At 52.5% G+C, this 15,477-nt stretch overlaps 2 protein-coding genes across 3 annotated transcripts; both read left to right on the top strand.

Annotated features, from left to right (window-relative positions):
• The first annotated feature begins 731 nt into the window (after positions 1 to 731).
• On the top strand, positions 732 to 6,026 carry MZB1 (marginal zone B and B1 cell specific protein). Of its 2 annotated transcripts, XR_002824809.1 has the most exons (6): positions 732 to 956; positions 2,315 to 2,439; positions 2,818 to 2,928; positions 3,016 to 3,113; positions 4,253 to 4,854; positions 5,991 to 6,026. XR_002824809.1 is itself a non-coding variant. In XM_004381057.2 (4 exons), exons 1-4 carry the CDS (start codon positions 780 to 782, stop codon positions 3,170 to 3,172), a joined length of 570 nt encoding a protein of 189 aa, XP_004381114.1. In that variant the 5' UTR covers positions 734 to 779; the 3' UTR covers positions 3,173 to 3,390. The 2 variants fall into 2 exon arrangements, 1 of the variants encoding a protein (XP_004381114.1); XM_004381057.2 differs by lacking the exons at positions 4,253 to 4,854; positions 5,991 to 6,026 and having other exon boundaries at positions 734 to 956; positions 3,016 to 3,390.
• On the top strand, positions 5,876 to 10,544 carry SLC23A1 (solute carrier family 23 member 1). Its single transcript, XM_023735598.1, has 9 exons — positions 5,876 to 6,052; positions 6,624 to 6,752; positions 7,159 to 7,316; positions 8,098 to 8,186; positions 8,339 to 8,406; positions 8,574 to 8,755; positions 8,888 to 9,008; positions 9,271 to 9,427; positions 9,715 to 10,544. Exons 1-9 carry the CDS (start codon positions 6,017 to 6,019, stop codon positions 9,969 to 9,971), a joined length of 1,197 nt encoding a protein of 398 aa, XP_023591366.1. The 5' UTR covers positions 5,876 to 6,016; the 3' UTR covers positions 9,972 to 10,544.
• The last annotated feature ends 4,933 nt before the right edge of the window (positions 10,545 to 15,477 follow it).

Genomic DNA, 15,477 nt, shown 5'->3' with positions numbered 1-15,477 from the left:
TGGCCCCTCACCTCATCCTGTGTGTGTAATAAAATGCTAGCCGTTGAACCATGATAGCTGAAACAACTGGTGTAAAGTGCCTCATTTCCCGTGGTGGTCTCTTAACACCCTCCCCCGCCCCCAACACACACACATACAATGCCCTCTTATGCCTGGATATGGCCTGGGTGGAGGGGACCCTAGGATCCAGGGAAGGAGACCATGTGTGTCTTTCACATACTGTGGCTTCCCACTCTTAGTGAACTTGACATGCCTTCCAGGGAGGGAGTGCTAAGCTGGCAACCACACTGACCTCATTCCTTCTGGTGGCTGAGTGGCTGATGGGCTTTGGAGTCAATCAGGCCTGGGTTCCAATCTCAACTCTGCCCCTCTAACTGGGTGGCCGTGAATTTGTCATTTCTCTCTGAGCCTCAGAGTCCTCAGCAGTAGAATAAAGATGACAGTAACCACCTCCTCCCACAAAGTGCTCAGCACAGTGTGTAGCACATGGGCAGATCCCAGGATGTGGGAGGTATTATATGTTCCCACATGTTCTTGCCCAGGTCTCATTTTTCCCAGTCTGTAAAATGGATCTGAGATGGCTGGAGCCAGGCAGTCCCGCCAGAGAAGGTGCACACGTGGCACCTTCAGGGCCCTGGGGGAAGGGAAAGAATGGGAGGGGTGAGGTGTCAGTTCCTCATTGGGCTGGGCCAGGCATCCGTGGCAGTCCCACCACACACATGCATAAGCACACTTGCACCCCAAGACAGCCCACACTTGCTGAGCTGGCTCCAGAGGCCATGAGGCTGTCACCACTACAGCTACTGCTGCTGCTGGGGGCCTGGGTCATCCCAGGGGGTCTTGGGGGCAGATCTCCACTCACGGCTACTGCCCCACAGCTGGACGATGAGGAGAGGTACTCAACTCATATGCCTACACACCTGCGCTGTGACGCCTGCAGGGCTGTGGCCTACCAGGTAAGCCCCTCTACACTCCCCCTGCCCCTTCCAAGCCCCCTCCTCAAGCCAAACCCTTCCATCTACCTCAGATTCCACCAGTGACCTTTGATCCCCACACTCCCACCCCCAAGGCAGCAAGCCCCAGACCCAGCCTTCCAGGATGTTAGCATCCCCACTTCATCCAAACTCCCATGCCTCTGTTTACCCATCTGCCTGGTCAACAGAAAATAACATTCTGGAATACCTCAAAGTGTCTTAGGATCCCAGGGAACCACTCTCTTGTCCTCTCAGACCCTTCCCTTTACAGGTCTGTCTTAATTATCTAGTGCTGCTATAACAGAAATATCACAACTGGATGCTTTAACGAACAGAAATTTATTCTGTCACAGTTTAGGGGGCTAAATTCAGGGCACCACCTCCCGGTGAAGGCTTTCTCTCTCTGTCGGCTCTGGGGGAAGGTCCACGTCATCAATCTTCCCCTGAGTCTAGGAGTTTCTCAACATAGGGACTCTGGGTCCAAAGGACGTGCTCGTTCCTGGCTCTTCTTTCTTGGTAGTAGCAGGTCCGTCTCCTCTCTGCTTGCTTCTCTCTTTTATATCTCAAAAGAGATTGATTCAAGATACAACTTAATCATGTAGATTATATCCTGCCTCATTAACATAACTGCCTCTAATCCTGCCTCATTAACATCATAGAGGTTAGGATTTATAACACATAGGATAATTACATCAGATCACAAAATGGAGGACAACCACACAATAATGGGAATCATAGCCTAGCCAAGTTGACACACATTTTTGGCTGACACAATTCAATCCGTAATAAGGTCTATCCTTGGGTCTGGACTCCCTCCCAAACATGACTGGGGTGCCTTTGTATATGTGCATATGTGTGCACATGTGTTGAGTGCATGCATATGCGCGTACATGTCTGAGTTCGTACATACACCTGTTGCGTATATCTGTGCCTCTGTATCTGTATGTGTGCATGCACATGGGTCTGTGAGTACACATCATTAAAAATGAACCCTTTTTTTCCTCACCTTGTTCTGTGGTTTAAAATAGCATGTGCTAATGGGCAGAGGTTTCAGAGCAGATGTGTCAGGGGTAGGCACAGGGGACCCTGTGCCCAGGCCTCACTTTCCACTTGAGGGTTTCCTACTCCACACCATCCTAAGGAGTCAATCCTGCCTGGGCTGGCCCAGGCCCAGGTTGCAGGGACTCAGGGATGGGCCGTGTACCCTGCGTCACAGGTGCTTCCTGCCCAAACGGCTCCCTTGCCACCTCAGGCTCCCCTGAGACCTCACCCCTGAGTGCAGCCTCCTCCCCCCACTCTGCAGTCCCAAAGCCCTGGCTCCCAGCCCCTCCTTGTTCCAGATGTGGCAACATCTGTCAGAGGCCGAGGCCAAGCTTCATACCCCAGAGTCTGGGAGGCGACGAGAACTGAGCGAGTCAGGGTATACAGATGTCCTGGACCGAAGCTGCTCCCAGAGCTGGCAGGGGTGAGTTGCCAATCCAGCCCCTTCCCCCCTCCTCCAGGGGCAAGACTGGTGGATAGAGAACCCCACTGTCCCACTCACACCACACACACTCTACAAGGACTCTGGCAAGAAGTTGGGGCTAGCCAGGGTGAAGCCTGGACTCTGGAGCTGGGAGCAGGTAGACAAATGGAGTGGCTGTTGAAGGGAGCATGGCCTTCCTTGGGGCCAGGGGATTTCCTCTCTGGGTCGCAGTTTTTCACCAGGGAGGATCAGCTCTGGGCACTGAACTCAGCAAATGCCCATGATACTTTCGAGTGTGCCTAGCTTCACGTGAAGATAGGTCCCGCCCTGGCCGGGCTCCCACTAATGCTGCATCCCTCTGCTCCCCACTGCCGTCAGCTACGGGGTCCGAGAAGTGAACCAGGTGAAACACCTTACAGGCCCAGGGCTCAGCAAGGGACCAGAGCCAAGCATCAGTGTGATGGTCACAGGGGGCCCCTGGCCCATCAGGTAAAGACAGTGGGAGGGGAATGAGATGGAGCCCAGGTCTGCCCCTGTGGGCTGGGCAGAGTCTGAGCTCCTGCTGGGCTCCCCTAGGCTCTCCATGACATGTCTGCGCTACCTGGGGGAGTTTGGAGAAGACCAGATCTATGAAGCCCACCAACAAGGCCGAGGGGCTCTGGAAGCATTACTATGTGAGAGTCCCCGGGGGGCCTGCTCGAAGGATGAACCAGTCACGAAGGAAGAACTCTAGTCCATCTCCTCTTTCCTGGTATTATCAGGCCTGGAAGCAGGGACTTCCCTCTGGATCGTCCCCTTTACCTTCTGCAGGCTGGTTCCGAGGGCAGGGAGGCCTTGCCCCGCACTGCTGCTCTCCCTCCCTCTTCCAGCTTCAAGGCACTGGGACCTGGGTGGGGGCCAAGGTCTTCCTCTCTGGATTCTAATAAAACCCAGTGACCTCGACTCCTTCTCTCTGCAAAGGGTGCTTGGGGGGCTGAGAGGACAGGCATTGGTGTTTCTGCTGATGTTCCTCCTGGAGAGGGCCAAATGTATGGCCACAACTACCCAGAGGCAAAAGAGCTCTGCCAAGGCAGGGAATGGGCAGCTGCCAATGGCACAGGGACCCAGTTACATGTATGGTAACTCAGGTCCTCAGCTCTATCATGACAGAAAAGAACAATGGAGGGAATCTATACAGGCAGTCCACTTTGTGGACACACCTACTGTAGTCACTCCATGCTCTGTGCCCAGAAGACTCACTGGGTGACTTTGCTGCCTCTGACCCCAGTGGCATGGTTGGGTCCCTCCCTGGGACAGGTCAGAGTGGGCTTCCTGGAACTACCTTGATTCAACATCTTGGCTCCAAGTCCGGCTCTCCCCAGTAACTCTTCTGGTCTGGGGCCCTCTCCTTAGGAACAGATCCCTGATCCCTTACCTGGATCTGAGAATCTGGGGTGAGCCCTGGTCCCATACCTGATCTGGGAGCCTGGGGTGAGCCCTGGTCCCACACCTGGATCTGGGAACCTAGGGTCAAGTGGGGTGACAATTTGCATTTTCATTTGTGAGCATCTCTGTTCCCACTGGAGCCCTGGGAGGTGACCAGAACAGAGACTCTACTCCCCATTTGACAGACACAGAAACCAAGGCTAAGACAACACAAGAGCTCAGGCCAAGTCCCAGACTGGGTAATGGCAGGCTGGGAGGAGGATTCAGACTGGGTGGGGGGAGGTCAGCTACTGGAGGAATGGGAATACCTCATGCAGGCCAGGACCACTCCAATTTCCCTGGGGGCTGAATTGCAGTCCCAACCTCCACATTTCTTCACTTGTTCCAGGATCTGCCTGAGGCTCCTTCTTCCCTGGCTCTCACCCCAGAGAGAACCCCTAGGCACCAGGAGGAGAAACAGGGCCAAGGAACCGGATGAGCAGTTAACGTATGGGGTGTGGAGCTGGGCACCTATGACGTGGACCTGTGTGACCTTGTGTTTGTATAGATTGATTCAGAGACACTCTTTACAACAGAGTCTGGGTGCTCTGGGTCCATTTGTGCATCTGTGTACTTGGGACCATGTGCAACTTCCCCTCCTGTCTCCATGTGCTGTTGTGTGATTTTAGTTGAATTGTGCGTCCATGGGGCTATGTGTATAAAGGGTTGGGCTCAGTCTCCACAGCTCCCTGGGGGGCATTGAGAGGAGAGGGTGGGGAGAAAAGTGCTGAGGAGCGCCTCCAAGCTCCAAACTGGTCAGACGACTTTGGGAGCCTGACAGCAGAAGCCAAGAAGGGAGAGAAGAGGACAGACCGACCAACAGACAAAAGGGCTGGAGGCCAGACAGCACACGGACTCAGGGCTGTGTCATGAAGCTGCTACCTAGCTGGAGATCAATGCTGCCCACAGGCCCTCGGAGCAGGGCCTGGCCGTGGGCACAGCGACTGAGAAGTAGGTAGGCCCCGGGGTGGGGGGGCTGGGGTAGCACAGATGGTAGTAGAACCTGGGACCCTAGGCCCAACCCCCACCAGCTGAGGAGACTTCAGCCCCTTGGTTCCACCCCATCTCCCATTCAGCCAGCCCTCAGACCCCAGGGCCAGACTGGGCTGGGCCTGCCAGGAGGGTACAGGCCAGGAGTAGGGCTGGCTTCATGGGCTTTTGACGTGTACCCTGAACTTAGAAAGCCCCAATGCTCCATTTAATGCTCTGCTGTTGTCATCTTAAAATTCTTAATGACTTTTGAACATGGAGCCCCACATTTTCATTTTGTACCGGACCCCACAAATTGTGTAGCTGGTCCTGGCATAGGGGGAAAGGGAATCCAGGCCCTGACACAGGGACAGGGAAGGCTGGGTCTGCCTGGGCAGCTCCTTCTCCAGAGGCGCCTCTATGTAATGTGCCTCAGGGACCCTAAGTGGTGGGGTGTGGGGAGGGCAGGACTTTATCACATATAATGTGATGATTTACAGCATAGGCTCTGAAGTTCAGACCAACCTGAATTTTAAGAATGTTTTTTCTAGAACTTTGTTACTTGCGTGACACTGGTCAACTCACATCTCTCTGAATCTGTTTTGTCAACTGTAAAAGGGGATAATTCCACCCAACACTATGGGGTTAAGCATGACAGTGCATATACGTTGCTCAGCATGTAGCCATTCCTCAATAAGGAGAGTGGTTATGATGATGATGATAATGATTAACTTGTCATTAATAAGTGAGAAAGGGCCTCATACGGGCGTGGCACATACTAAACGCCCTTTTCCCCTCCTTTTCCTCCAACCTCACCCAGTTCTTCATAAACTTCCAAGACTCCCCACTGCCCACCCACCCCCCTCTCCAGCCCTCTCTTGGCAAACAAGAACAGGTCCCATGCCTGGGCTCAGGTGCCCGTAGGGAAGGGAATGCTCAGGAGGGAAGCATGGCAGAGGCTTGGTGGCCTTTACCACTATGGCCAGAGTTAATACGTTACCTCCACTGGATTCCCCTTTCGCAATCCAGTGCTGGGGCTCTGGTTACAGATTTACTTCAAACAATGTCTGATGTGTAAAGTCCTTCTTGACCTTCGTAAAGTTGTTCCCTCTTCTTAGGAACTGCTCACTGCTGCACCCGAAAGATGAGTGCCCAGGAGGACCCCGAGAGCCAGACGCAGGTGCTGGGGGATGTGCAGGAGAGGCGGGTAGGGAGGGGGCGGGAGGGCCTGTGCCGGGCCTTCTCTCTGGGAGGGCAGAGACAAAGGCTCTGATGAATTTGATCAAGAGTGACTGCCCCAGGCTGAATGTGGGAATTGGGGGCTGGGGTAGGGGCCAGTAGGGGTCTCACTAATAACCCAAGGACCTCTAGGGAGTAGAGGACCCAAGTTGGGCCCAGCCCAGGGAAAGCCTGTCCGTAGGGTTAAGCCCACTTGGCCACCTCTCCTGGTCACCCCCAGGCCACTTGACTTAGGCACGCATTCCCCTGGCTAGAATGTCCAGGTCCCAACTGCTCCAGGAGCCAGCACAGCACACTCATCCATGCGCAAATCAGTGTGAAGTAGAAGCCAAGTGTAGCCGGGTTGAGTGACAGCAGGGTGGATGGACTTGTTGGGGAGGGTGTGGGGCCGTAGGCTCGGACCTCACTCTGAGGAGCTGACAGGCCACTTGGGCTGATTATTTTTGGGGCAGGATAGATTTTGCATGTCTCCCATCACTCCACCCTGAGCTACTTCTCTCTGCTGCCCTCAGCATGAGTCCCTGGACTCAGCAGCCACCACGGACCCCCGGATGTCCCTGCCCACAGAGCCTAAGTTTGACATGTTGTACAAGATCGAGGATGTGCCACCTTGGTATCTGTGCATCCTGCTGGGCTTCCAGGTGGGCTTCCTCCCAGGGTCTCTCCATCCCTCACTTTGAGCTCTCTCTGATCCCAGCCCCCTGGCCAACAGGGTTATCTTGGGTAACAGGAAGAGAAAACTAAGGTCAACACAGTGGCTGTCACCAAGCAGGGGTGGGGAAGAGGCCTAAGAGAGGATTAACCCTCTAGAAGCATTCGTCACCTGCCAGTTGGAGTGTTGGTGGCAGGGAGAAGTGTCCGCTCCACAGAAGCTGCAGGAATGACTTGAGATTAGTGACCTGCAGAGGGTTGAGTGGTAGCTCACTGGGAATCCCTGGTGGGGCTCGTCAGTCCTAGGTAGACCACTGAGGCAGGGGAGGACCATTAGGGTGCCCATTTCCCCTAAACTCTGTAGTCCCTAACTCATGCATTCCCCCTGCCCCCCAGCATTACCTGACATGCTTCAGTGGCACCATCGCTGTGCCCTTCCTCCTGGCTGAGGCACTGTGTGTCGGTCGCGACCAGCATATGGTTAGCCAGCTCATCGGCACCATCTTCACATGCGTGGGTATCACCACCCTCATCCAGACCACACTGGGCATCCGGTGAGCTGCCCCCGCCTGTCACCCCGCTACCGCAATCCATACAGCAGGAGAAAGCTCTCTCTCAAAGCACTCTGCTGGGACAAAAAAAGCTGCCATCCACCCCCACATGCTGTTCCTACCCTCAGGTCAGCCTGAGAGCCAAGCAGCTGGGTCCTACCCTGAGGCCCTTGACTTAGAAGACCTACTCTGGTGCTCCCCAAGGACCAGGAGTCTGTGGGCTTACAGGGGCATGCCCTAGCTGAGTTCTTGCCTCCTAAACTGTACTCTGGGTACTCAGAACCCTGGACTTCCTGGCCCAACTGGCTCTGAGCCTGCTTCCTGGGCCTGTTCCGGTCTCTTCAGTGGTCCATCCTCCCAGGACCACGTGCACGTGCCCTTGTGCACAGATCTAGGCCTGGGTGGCCAAAGGATGGCTGTTTGATTGGTGGGGGGAAACAAAGGAAGGTTGAGTGGAACCTGGATGCAGGAACCAAGCTGTCCACATCTGTGCGCCTGGCCCCTGGCAGTGCAGGAGCTGGTGTTAAGGAGGGGGCAGGCTGTGAGTCAGGGGCCTCCATTTGTTCTCTTCCTTGAGCCCCGAAAATGTTAGGAACAGTCTTGCCTGGGGACTCAATGACTTCCCTCTACCCCACCCTTGTCCCTCTAGGAACAGTCTTGCCTGGGGACTCAATGACTTCCCTCTACCCCACCCTTGTCCCTCGGTGTCTATCCCTATGTGTCTGATTCTCCTGTCTCTGTATTCCTCCCCTCCCCCACCACCACTCTGTACCTGTCCTCCCAGGCTGCCGCTGTTCCAGGCCAGTGCCTTAGCATTTCTGGTCCCAGCCAAAGCCTTCCTGGCCCTGGAAAGATGGAAATGCCCTCCGGAAGGTGGGCAAACTCCTGGGGTCTGTGCTGGAGGTGAGGGAGGCCCAGGGGCCTGGAAGTCTGGGCGACTATCCTGAGTCCAGACACCAGGGTGCATCTTCTCTTCTTTTCTGTCCCTATTCCATGTGTGTGCATGTCTTTGTTTCTGCCCTCAGAGGAGATCTACGGTAACTGGAGTCTGCCACTGAACACCTCTCATATCTGGCACCCACGAATACGAGAGGTGGGTCTGCACGCAGGGTAGAAAAGGTCTGGACCTGATGAGGGGGCTAGGTGGGAGTGAGAGTCACTGAATTCAGGGATGCAAAGAGGTGGGACAAGAACTTTCATCCTGCCAGTGGCCAAGTCATCGCCTCTGCATGGTGACTAACTGATCTTTGCTCTTCCCAGGTCCAGGGTGCAATCATAGTGTCCAGCATGGTGGAGGTGGTAATTGGGATGATGGGACTGCCTGGGGCTCTGCTCAACTACATTGGGCCTCTCACAGTTACCCCCACTGTCTCCCTCATTGGCCTCTCTGTCTTCCAAGCTGCTGGTGACCGAGCTGGCTCCCATTGGGGCATCTCATCTTGGTGAGCAGGTGCCAGGCCTGATCCCTACCCAGCCCCAGCCCCAGCCCCAGCCCGATACCCTGCCCCCTTAGTTCTGGCTCCTGAGCCCAGCCTGGTCTACCAGCCACCTCCTCCTTGTACCTCTACCCCCAGCACCATTCTCCTGATCGTCCTCTTCTCCCAGTACCTGCGCAATCTCACCTTCCTGCTGCCCGTCTACCGCTGGGGCATGGGCCTCACTCTCTTCCGCATCCAGATCTTCAAGATGTTTCCTGTGAGGACCTGGCAGGCGGCCGGGGCTGGCACTAGGGCAGGGGCTGGACTTGTGTCTAGGGCTGTGGTGGGGGCAAGGGCAAGCATGGCATGGGAGCAAGAGCCAGAGCAGAGATGAGGTCCCAGCCAGAGGCTGGGGCCGGTGGTGGGGCTGGGTTCTGAGATAGGGCTGGGATAAAGGCTGGGGCTGAAGTAGGGACTGGTTAGCCTGGACCAAGACCCTCCAGTGCCCTCAGTGCCCTCCTTGCCCAACTCTGCTTCAGATCATGCTGGCCATAATGACTGTGTGGCTGCTCTGCTATGTCCTGACCCTGACGGATGTGCTGCCCACAGACTCAGCAGCCTATGGCTTCCAGGCACGAACAGATGCCCGTGGCGACATCATGGGTATTGCACCCTGGATCCGCATCCCCTACCCCTGTGAGTGATCCCACCTGGGCTGAAGATCCCTCTACCCACAACTGAGACCACTTACGAGGCCCCTGGTGATCCCAACCCAGCCAATGACATTATAAATAGCATAGGCTACAACTTACTGTGTTCCCGGCAGTGAGGTGTTTTACTCAGACATAGCCTCATTCCAGCTTCCTAAATCAGTGACCCCAAATAAGCTTGCACAGCTTAAGATCTCATTACTCTCCCCCACTACTGCCTGTCCAGTCTCCAGGGTCCTCACTGCCTCATTCTCCCGTCTCTCTTCAACCCAGGTCAGTGGGGTCTGCCCACAGTGACTGCAGCAGCTGTCCTCGGCATGTTCAGTGCCACACTCACTGGCATCATTGAGTCCATCGGAGATTACTATGCTTGTGCCCGCCTGGCTGGTGCACCACCACCTCCAGTACATGCTATCAACAGGTATGCCCACCTGACCCCCTCAGAGGCCACGCAGGAAGCAAATATACATGGGTTGAGTTCCAGAGGTATAGACTTGGGCAAATCACTCTCTCCAGACCTCGTTTTATGACATTGGGATGCTCATTACTCTGAGATTGTTGGGAGTAGCTGAGGAGATACTGGAGTCTGAGGAAAACCAGTCATTGACAAATTTCCTTGTGCCTAGCCTTCCGTGTACATTATCTTATCCAATCTACTAACGTTGTGGAGACAGGTACCTTTATTATCCCATTTTACATACGAGGAAACTGAACCCCAGAATTGCCCAATGGAGTAAACAACTGCCAGTGCACTGGGAATAGTGCTCCGACCTGGCTCCTAGCTCCCAGACCTACTTCTGGCCTGGAGTGGGGAATACTACAGATAGTTGCAGCCCATACAGCCCCCAAGACGACAGGCAACCTGGCCAGGGTGGTGGAAGGACCCAGATCAGGGTAGAGTCTGCACCAAGGCCCCCATTCACCCTTTTCTTCTAGGGGCATCTTCACCGAAGGCATCTGCTGCATTATCGCGGGGCTACTGGGCACGGGTAACGGGTCCACCTCATCCAGCCCCAACATCGGTGTCCTGGGGATTACCAAGGTGCCACCCCGCCTGAGCAGCACTAAGTCCCTATACTCATATTCTGTGTTCTGCAGGCCTCGCCTGTACCTCGCCCCCACTTTGGCCTAGCCTCGCCTTGTCTTTGAGAGAAGCCCCGGCCCATGTACGCCCTGCTCGCCCCTGCCCCAGCCTTGCCCCCTCCCATCTAGCCTCGCCTCCTGACTCCTCTGGCAGGTGGGCAGCCGGCGCGTGGTACAGTATGGTGCAGCCATCATGCTGATCCTGGGCACCATTGGCAAGTTCACAGCCCTCTTCGCCTCGCTGCCTGACCCCATCTTGGGGGGCATGTTCTGCACTCTCTTTGGTGAGTATAGGGTCCAGGCCGGGGTGCGGGGACAGAGCACGGTGGTGCCAGTCACAGAGTGGCGGGACCTGACCACACAGCAATTCTAGCTGCTCTCCTATGCTCTCAGGCATGATAACGGCCGTGGGACTGTCCAACCTGCAGTTTGTGGACATGAACTCCTCTCGCAATCTCTTCGTGCTTGGCTTTTCCATGTTCTTCGGGCTTACTCTACCCAATTACCTGGAGTCCAACCCCGGCGCCATCGACACAGGTGCTTGGGCCTGTCTGCATGTCTGGGGCAATAGGGGACTGAGCCCATGACTCCGAGCACAGCTACCTCCCTCAAAGGAGCCACATAAAAAAAAAAAAAAGGCTCCATATAGCTAGAGCCACAAATACTGCCCAACTCTGGCTGTTAATCAGCAGCTGAGAGGATAATTAGCAGGTGTGCTTTACTAAGACACCGTGGCCAGGTAATGGGCTTTAGTACAGCTCCATCAGACAGATACTATTATAGTATCATCTCCACTTGAGAGATGAGGAAAGTGAGGCTCAGAGAGGTTAAGTGATTTATCCCAAGTTAACAACTAGCATCGGGCAGAACAGGGATTTGAACCCACAGATGAAAGAGGGTTCAGCCCTCTATGCCTCTTAAAAGGCAGAATTCTGTAGTTTCATCTTTGTTACCTGCTCAAGGGAGGCAGTAGGCAGCACAGGAGAAAGCCCCTGGGTCCTGCCCACTAGATGATGCTGTGATGCCTATTAACCCTTGGCCTATTCCACAGGCATCCCTGAAGTGGACCAGATTCTGACCGTGCTGCTGACCACTGAGATGTTTGTGGGCGGGTTCCTTGCTTTCATACTGGATAACACAGTGCCAGGTATGCTTCAGCCCTGGGAGGGGTATGCAGAAGTAGGCTGGACTCATGCACTCCAGCTGACAGCTGCTGAGCTGGAGCTGTGGCCAGGTACAGTGGAGGCCCTGCAGGGAGAAGTGGGAACAGATGGGCAGGTGGAATGTGTGCTGGCTGGAGGAAGAGACAGAGGCAGACATTCCTCAGAGGTCTTGAAGAGGGTGGCCCAGGAGAGTCATTCCCAAGCCCAGCAGGTCATTTCTTTAAAAGTAATTTTTTGTTGTTGTTGAGAATATACACAGGAAAAACAGATATCAAGTTTCTACCTGTACATTTCAGTGACACTGACTACATTCGAGTTGTGCAACCATTCTCACCCTCCTTTTCTGAATTATTCCTCCCGCATTAACATAAACTCACCAACCCCTAAGGGGTAAGGTTCCTCCTATCTAATCTTTTGAGTTGCTGTTGTCAATCTGACCCCATATAAATAGACCTTAAAAAAGTGTAATGCTCAAGGCAGACATTTCTTTACCCATTAAGCTAACTTACTATTTTAAGGCTTCAGGGGAAATTTTTGCTTTAAGGTTTAAAGATTATTTTAGGGCAATAGTTTCAGGTGTTCACACAGCCTCCATGGTTCCAGAAAGCCTGGATTCCACAAGAATTTGACATTCTGTTCTACAACCCCCCCTTTTGATCAGGATTCTTCTATAGAATCTTTGATCAAAATGTTCAATAATGATAGCCAGGCATCATCCAGTTCTTCTGGTCTCATGGCAAAGGAGGCAGTTCTTCACGGAGGCAATTAGCCACACATTCCATTTCTTCCTCCTATTCCTGACTTTTCTTCTCCCTCTGCTGCTCCAGGCTAACAGAAACCACTTGTTGTTATTTCTTGATGGCCACCAGGCAGAGGGTGCCTTTGGGTGCATTTACTTTCTTATAGGACAGATGCAAATGCACCATCAGTTAGCAGAGTCCACTCCAAATATGCCAGCAGTCGTATCTGAGCTCCTAACATTTCCCTTTGGTACCAGAGCTTTTTGCAAGGATCATGGAAGATACTTCCTGAGGTCCCCGGCAATCATCCAGGCCCACATATATGTGCCCAGTAAATGTATAAAAAACTAAATGTTATCAGATTTTCTAATTAATAATAAGCATAAACCAAAACAACTAAACCTCTTGCTGTCGATTTGACTGCAACTCATAGTGACCCTATAGTACAGAGTAAACGGTCCGTGTAGGGTTTCTAAGAGCAGCTGGCAGACTCGAGCTGTCAACCTTTTGGTTAGCAGCCAAGCTCTTAACCACTGTGCCACCAGGGCTCCTAATAAGAAGCATAGTTAACATTCATCAAACATCTTCTGGGGGCCAGTATGGAGCTAAGTGTCTTATTTCATCTTCAAAACCCATCCAGTGAGGCAGAGACTATTCATATGATTTTACAGATGAGAAAACAGAATTAGAGAGGTGAAGTGCCTCAGCTAAGGTCACAAAGCTAAGACATTGCAAATCTGAGACTTTAGTGAAGCCCATCTGATGCAGTCTGGCCTGCATCCCAGCCAGTGCACCATACTGCCTCTACTGGAGGGTTTCAGGAGACCTGGGCTGGAGGATCAGGGAGGCTCAGTAGAGACAGGGGTTAAAGACTATCAGTATAGTGAGATAACTGAGGGATGGGGGGTGGGAGGGTAGGAGGACAATGGCCTTCCATCCTGAGCCACTTATCAATCTGAAGAAAGCCCCAGGCCCTGCATGCCTCCCTCCTTCTCAAGATCCAAGTGTCTCCTCACAGCAAAGGAGTCAGAGGCTGTCAGCACACAGCCAGTGTGTGGAAGGGTGGGCAGGGAAGGGCCAGAGCTCCCTGGGGGATTTTAGGCAGCACCAAATGATAAAGGAGCCCTTGGTAGCAGATGCCCCTTGGATGAATGGGTGGGTACCTGACAATGGTACCCATCTCCCTCCATTTAGAGGAAGTTGGGGATGGAGGCTGAAGCAGCCCATCCTGTGGACCTGAGACAATAAAGTGACAGTGATGAATTGCAGCCTCAACACCTAGGGACTGTAGGGAAGTGGAGGGCATCCAAATGGGCAGCCTGACACTTACTGCCCTACAGACTGAGAGGCTTTGATTTGGGTAGTTGGATTAAGCATTCCAAGTAAGCATCAGCAACCATTCCTGCCAGGGATCATTATATGCTTTATGCCACATAACCCTCAATGGCTCTTAAATCAATGCACATTGATGAGAAAACTAAAGCTCAGAGTCACATGCCTAAGGTCACAACCTGGATTCAAACTCAGATCTAGCTCAAAACCAAGACCTTAATGATGGAATTGCAGAGCTTTCTGCAACCCTTAACTTGCTAGTGGGCCACTTTGTATATGCCCTTTCTCTTTACCTATACACAGCCTAACCTTAGAGAGACTGTCGACAGTTCAGCAAATGCCAGTGGAGCATACTACCTTGGCCCTGGGTTGGACACCAAAGGGGTGTGCAAAACGTGTAAGTCAGTTTGTATTGAGGAGCTCTTAGCACAAGACAGAAGTAAAACTAGGTTTAACTGAGCAATAAAGCCAATGAGGCAGGAGGACTTCTAAGATGAGGGAGACTGAGTAAGGCCTGGACTGCCAGCTTTGTGGCTGATCTGCTGACACTTATTCATTCAGTGCCAGACACATGGAAATCTCTCTCCCCTTCCTCTAGACCTGCAATGTTTCACAGCCTGTCAATCCCAGTCCTCCAGGGAAAATCTCAGCAATCTCATGCACCCCTCCCCCACCTTCCATGAGAGAATTCCTCTAGTTGTAAAAAATCACTTCTGTGTATCCCTACTACCAACAAAGATTTTACTTGATCTCAGACGTTTGTATTATAAAAACAAGGGTTTATTTTCCAAATATGAAATAATACTGAATAGATGGTTTCAAAATACACTTCCCTGCCCTAAAAGCAGTCTGGGCACTCACTATTTAGCCCCCCTAGGCCCAGGACACACTAGCTACACACTCAGAATTCTTGGTTGACAATCACTTAACCATTCTGCCTGTTTCCTCATCTTAAAATTTTGTCTAATAGTGCCTATACTTCTCTTAGAGCTGTGTTCTGAAAAAAGAATAATGAATCAAAGCACTTAGCATAGGGCTTAGTACAGTGTATGTACTCAATAAATATAATTAATAACCAGTATCCTATAGAGTTCTCCTTAGAATTCTGGCCTAGTTAGGAGCTCAGAAATCATGGATTGAACAACTTTTCTGGATTGGAAGATATTTGAAAAAGACACTTGATTCCTGAAGTCAGCCTCAGGACTAGGTCATGGGAAGGAGAGGCAGCAGAGGGTTGTTGGCCCTGGTTAAGTGTCCCCATTGCCCTCTTCCAGGGAGCCCACAGGAGCGAGGTCTGATACAGTGGAAAGCTGGGGCCCATGCCAACAGTGAGACGTCCACCAGTCTCAAGAGCTACGACCTCCCCATTGGAATGGGCATGGTAAAAAGGATCACCTTTCTGAAATACATTCCTATCTGCCCAGTCTTCAAAGGATTTTCTTCAAGGTCAAAAGAGGAGCTTCGAGTTCCAGAAGATACTCCAGAAAATACAGAAACTGGGTCTGCATCTACCAAGGTCTGAAAAATTACTTCCAGGAAAGGTAGGATGTGTGTTAGTTCCATGGCTTTGGTGGGAGGGTTAAATAATCAAAATATTCTTATGCTTTAACCAAAGAAAACCAAAAATACTCAGTTTCCATTTTTGTGATCTATCATGTGTCCTCAAGAAGAAGGTGGAATGGGTAAAAAGTCAATATGGATTTTGGGTGAGATTCCTT

The sequence above is a fragment of the Trichechus manatus genome, unplaced genomic scaffold (genome assembly GCF_000243295.1).
Source record: "Trichechus manatus latirostris isolate Lorelei unplaced genomic scaffold, TriManLat1.0 scaffold00080, whole genome shotgun sequence".
Lineage (NCBI taxonomy): Eukaryota > Metazoa > Chordata > Mammalia > Sirenia > Trichechidae > Trichechus > Trichechus manatus.
The sequence above is the reverse complement of the archived record's forward strand: the minus strand, read 5'-3'. Positions and strand labels throughout refer to the sequence as shown.

Bases quoted from the DNA above. Each gene is read 5' to 3' on its own strand.
- SLC23A1 (XM_023735598.1), top strand. From the start codon at position 6,017: ATGAGTGCCCAGGAGGACCCCGAGAGCCAGACGCAG. The intron at 8,187-8,338 runs GTGGGCAAACTC...TTCTGCCCTCAG, and splicing joins ATGGAAATGCCCTCCGGAAG to AGGAGATCTACGGTAACTGG. The intron at 8,407-8,573 runs GTGGGTCTGCAC...TGCTCTTCCCAG, and splicing joins GGCACCCACGAATACGAGAG to GTCCAGGGTGCAATCATAGT.
- MZB1 (XM_004381057.2), top strand. From the start codon at position 780: ATGAGGCTGTCACCACTACAGCTACTGCTGCTGCTGGGGGCCTGGGTC. The intron at 957-2,314 runs GTAAGCCCCTCT...TCCTTGTTCCAG, and splicing joins GCAGGGCTGTGGCCTACCAG to ATGTGGCAACATCTGTCAGA. The intron at 2,440-2,817 runs GTGAGTTGCCAA...CACTGCCGTCAG, and splicing joins TGCTCCCAGAGCTGGCAGGG to CTACGGGGTCCGAGAAGTGA.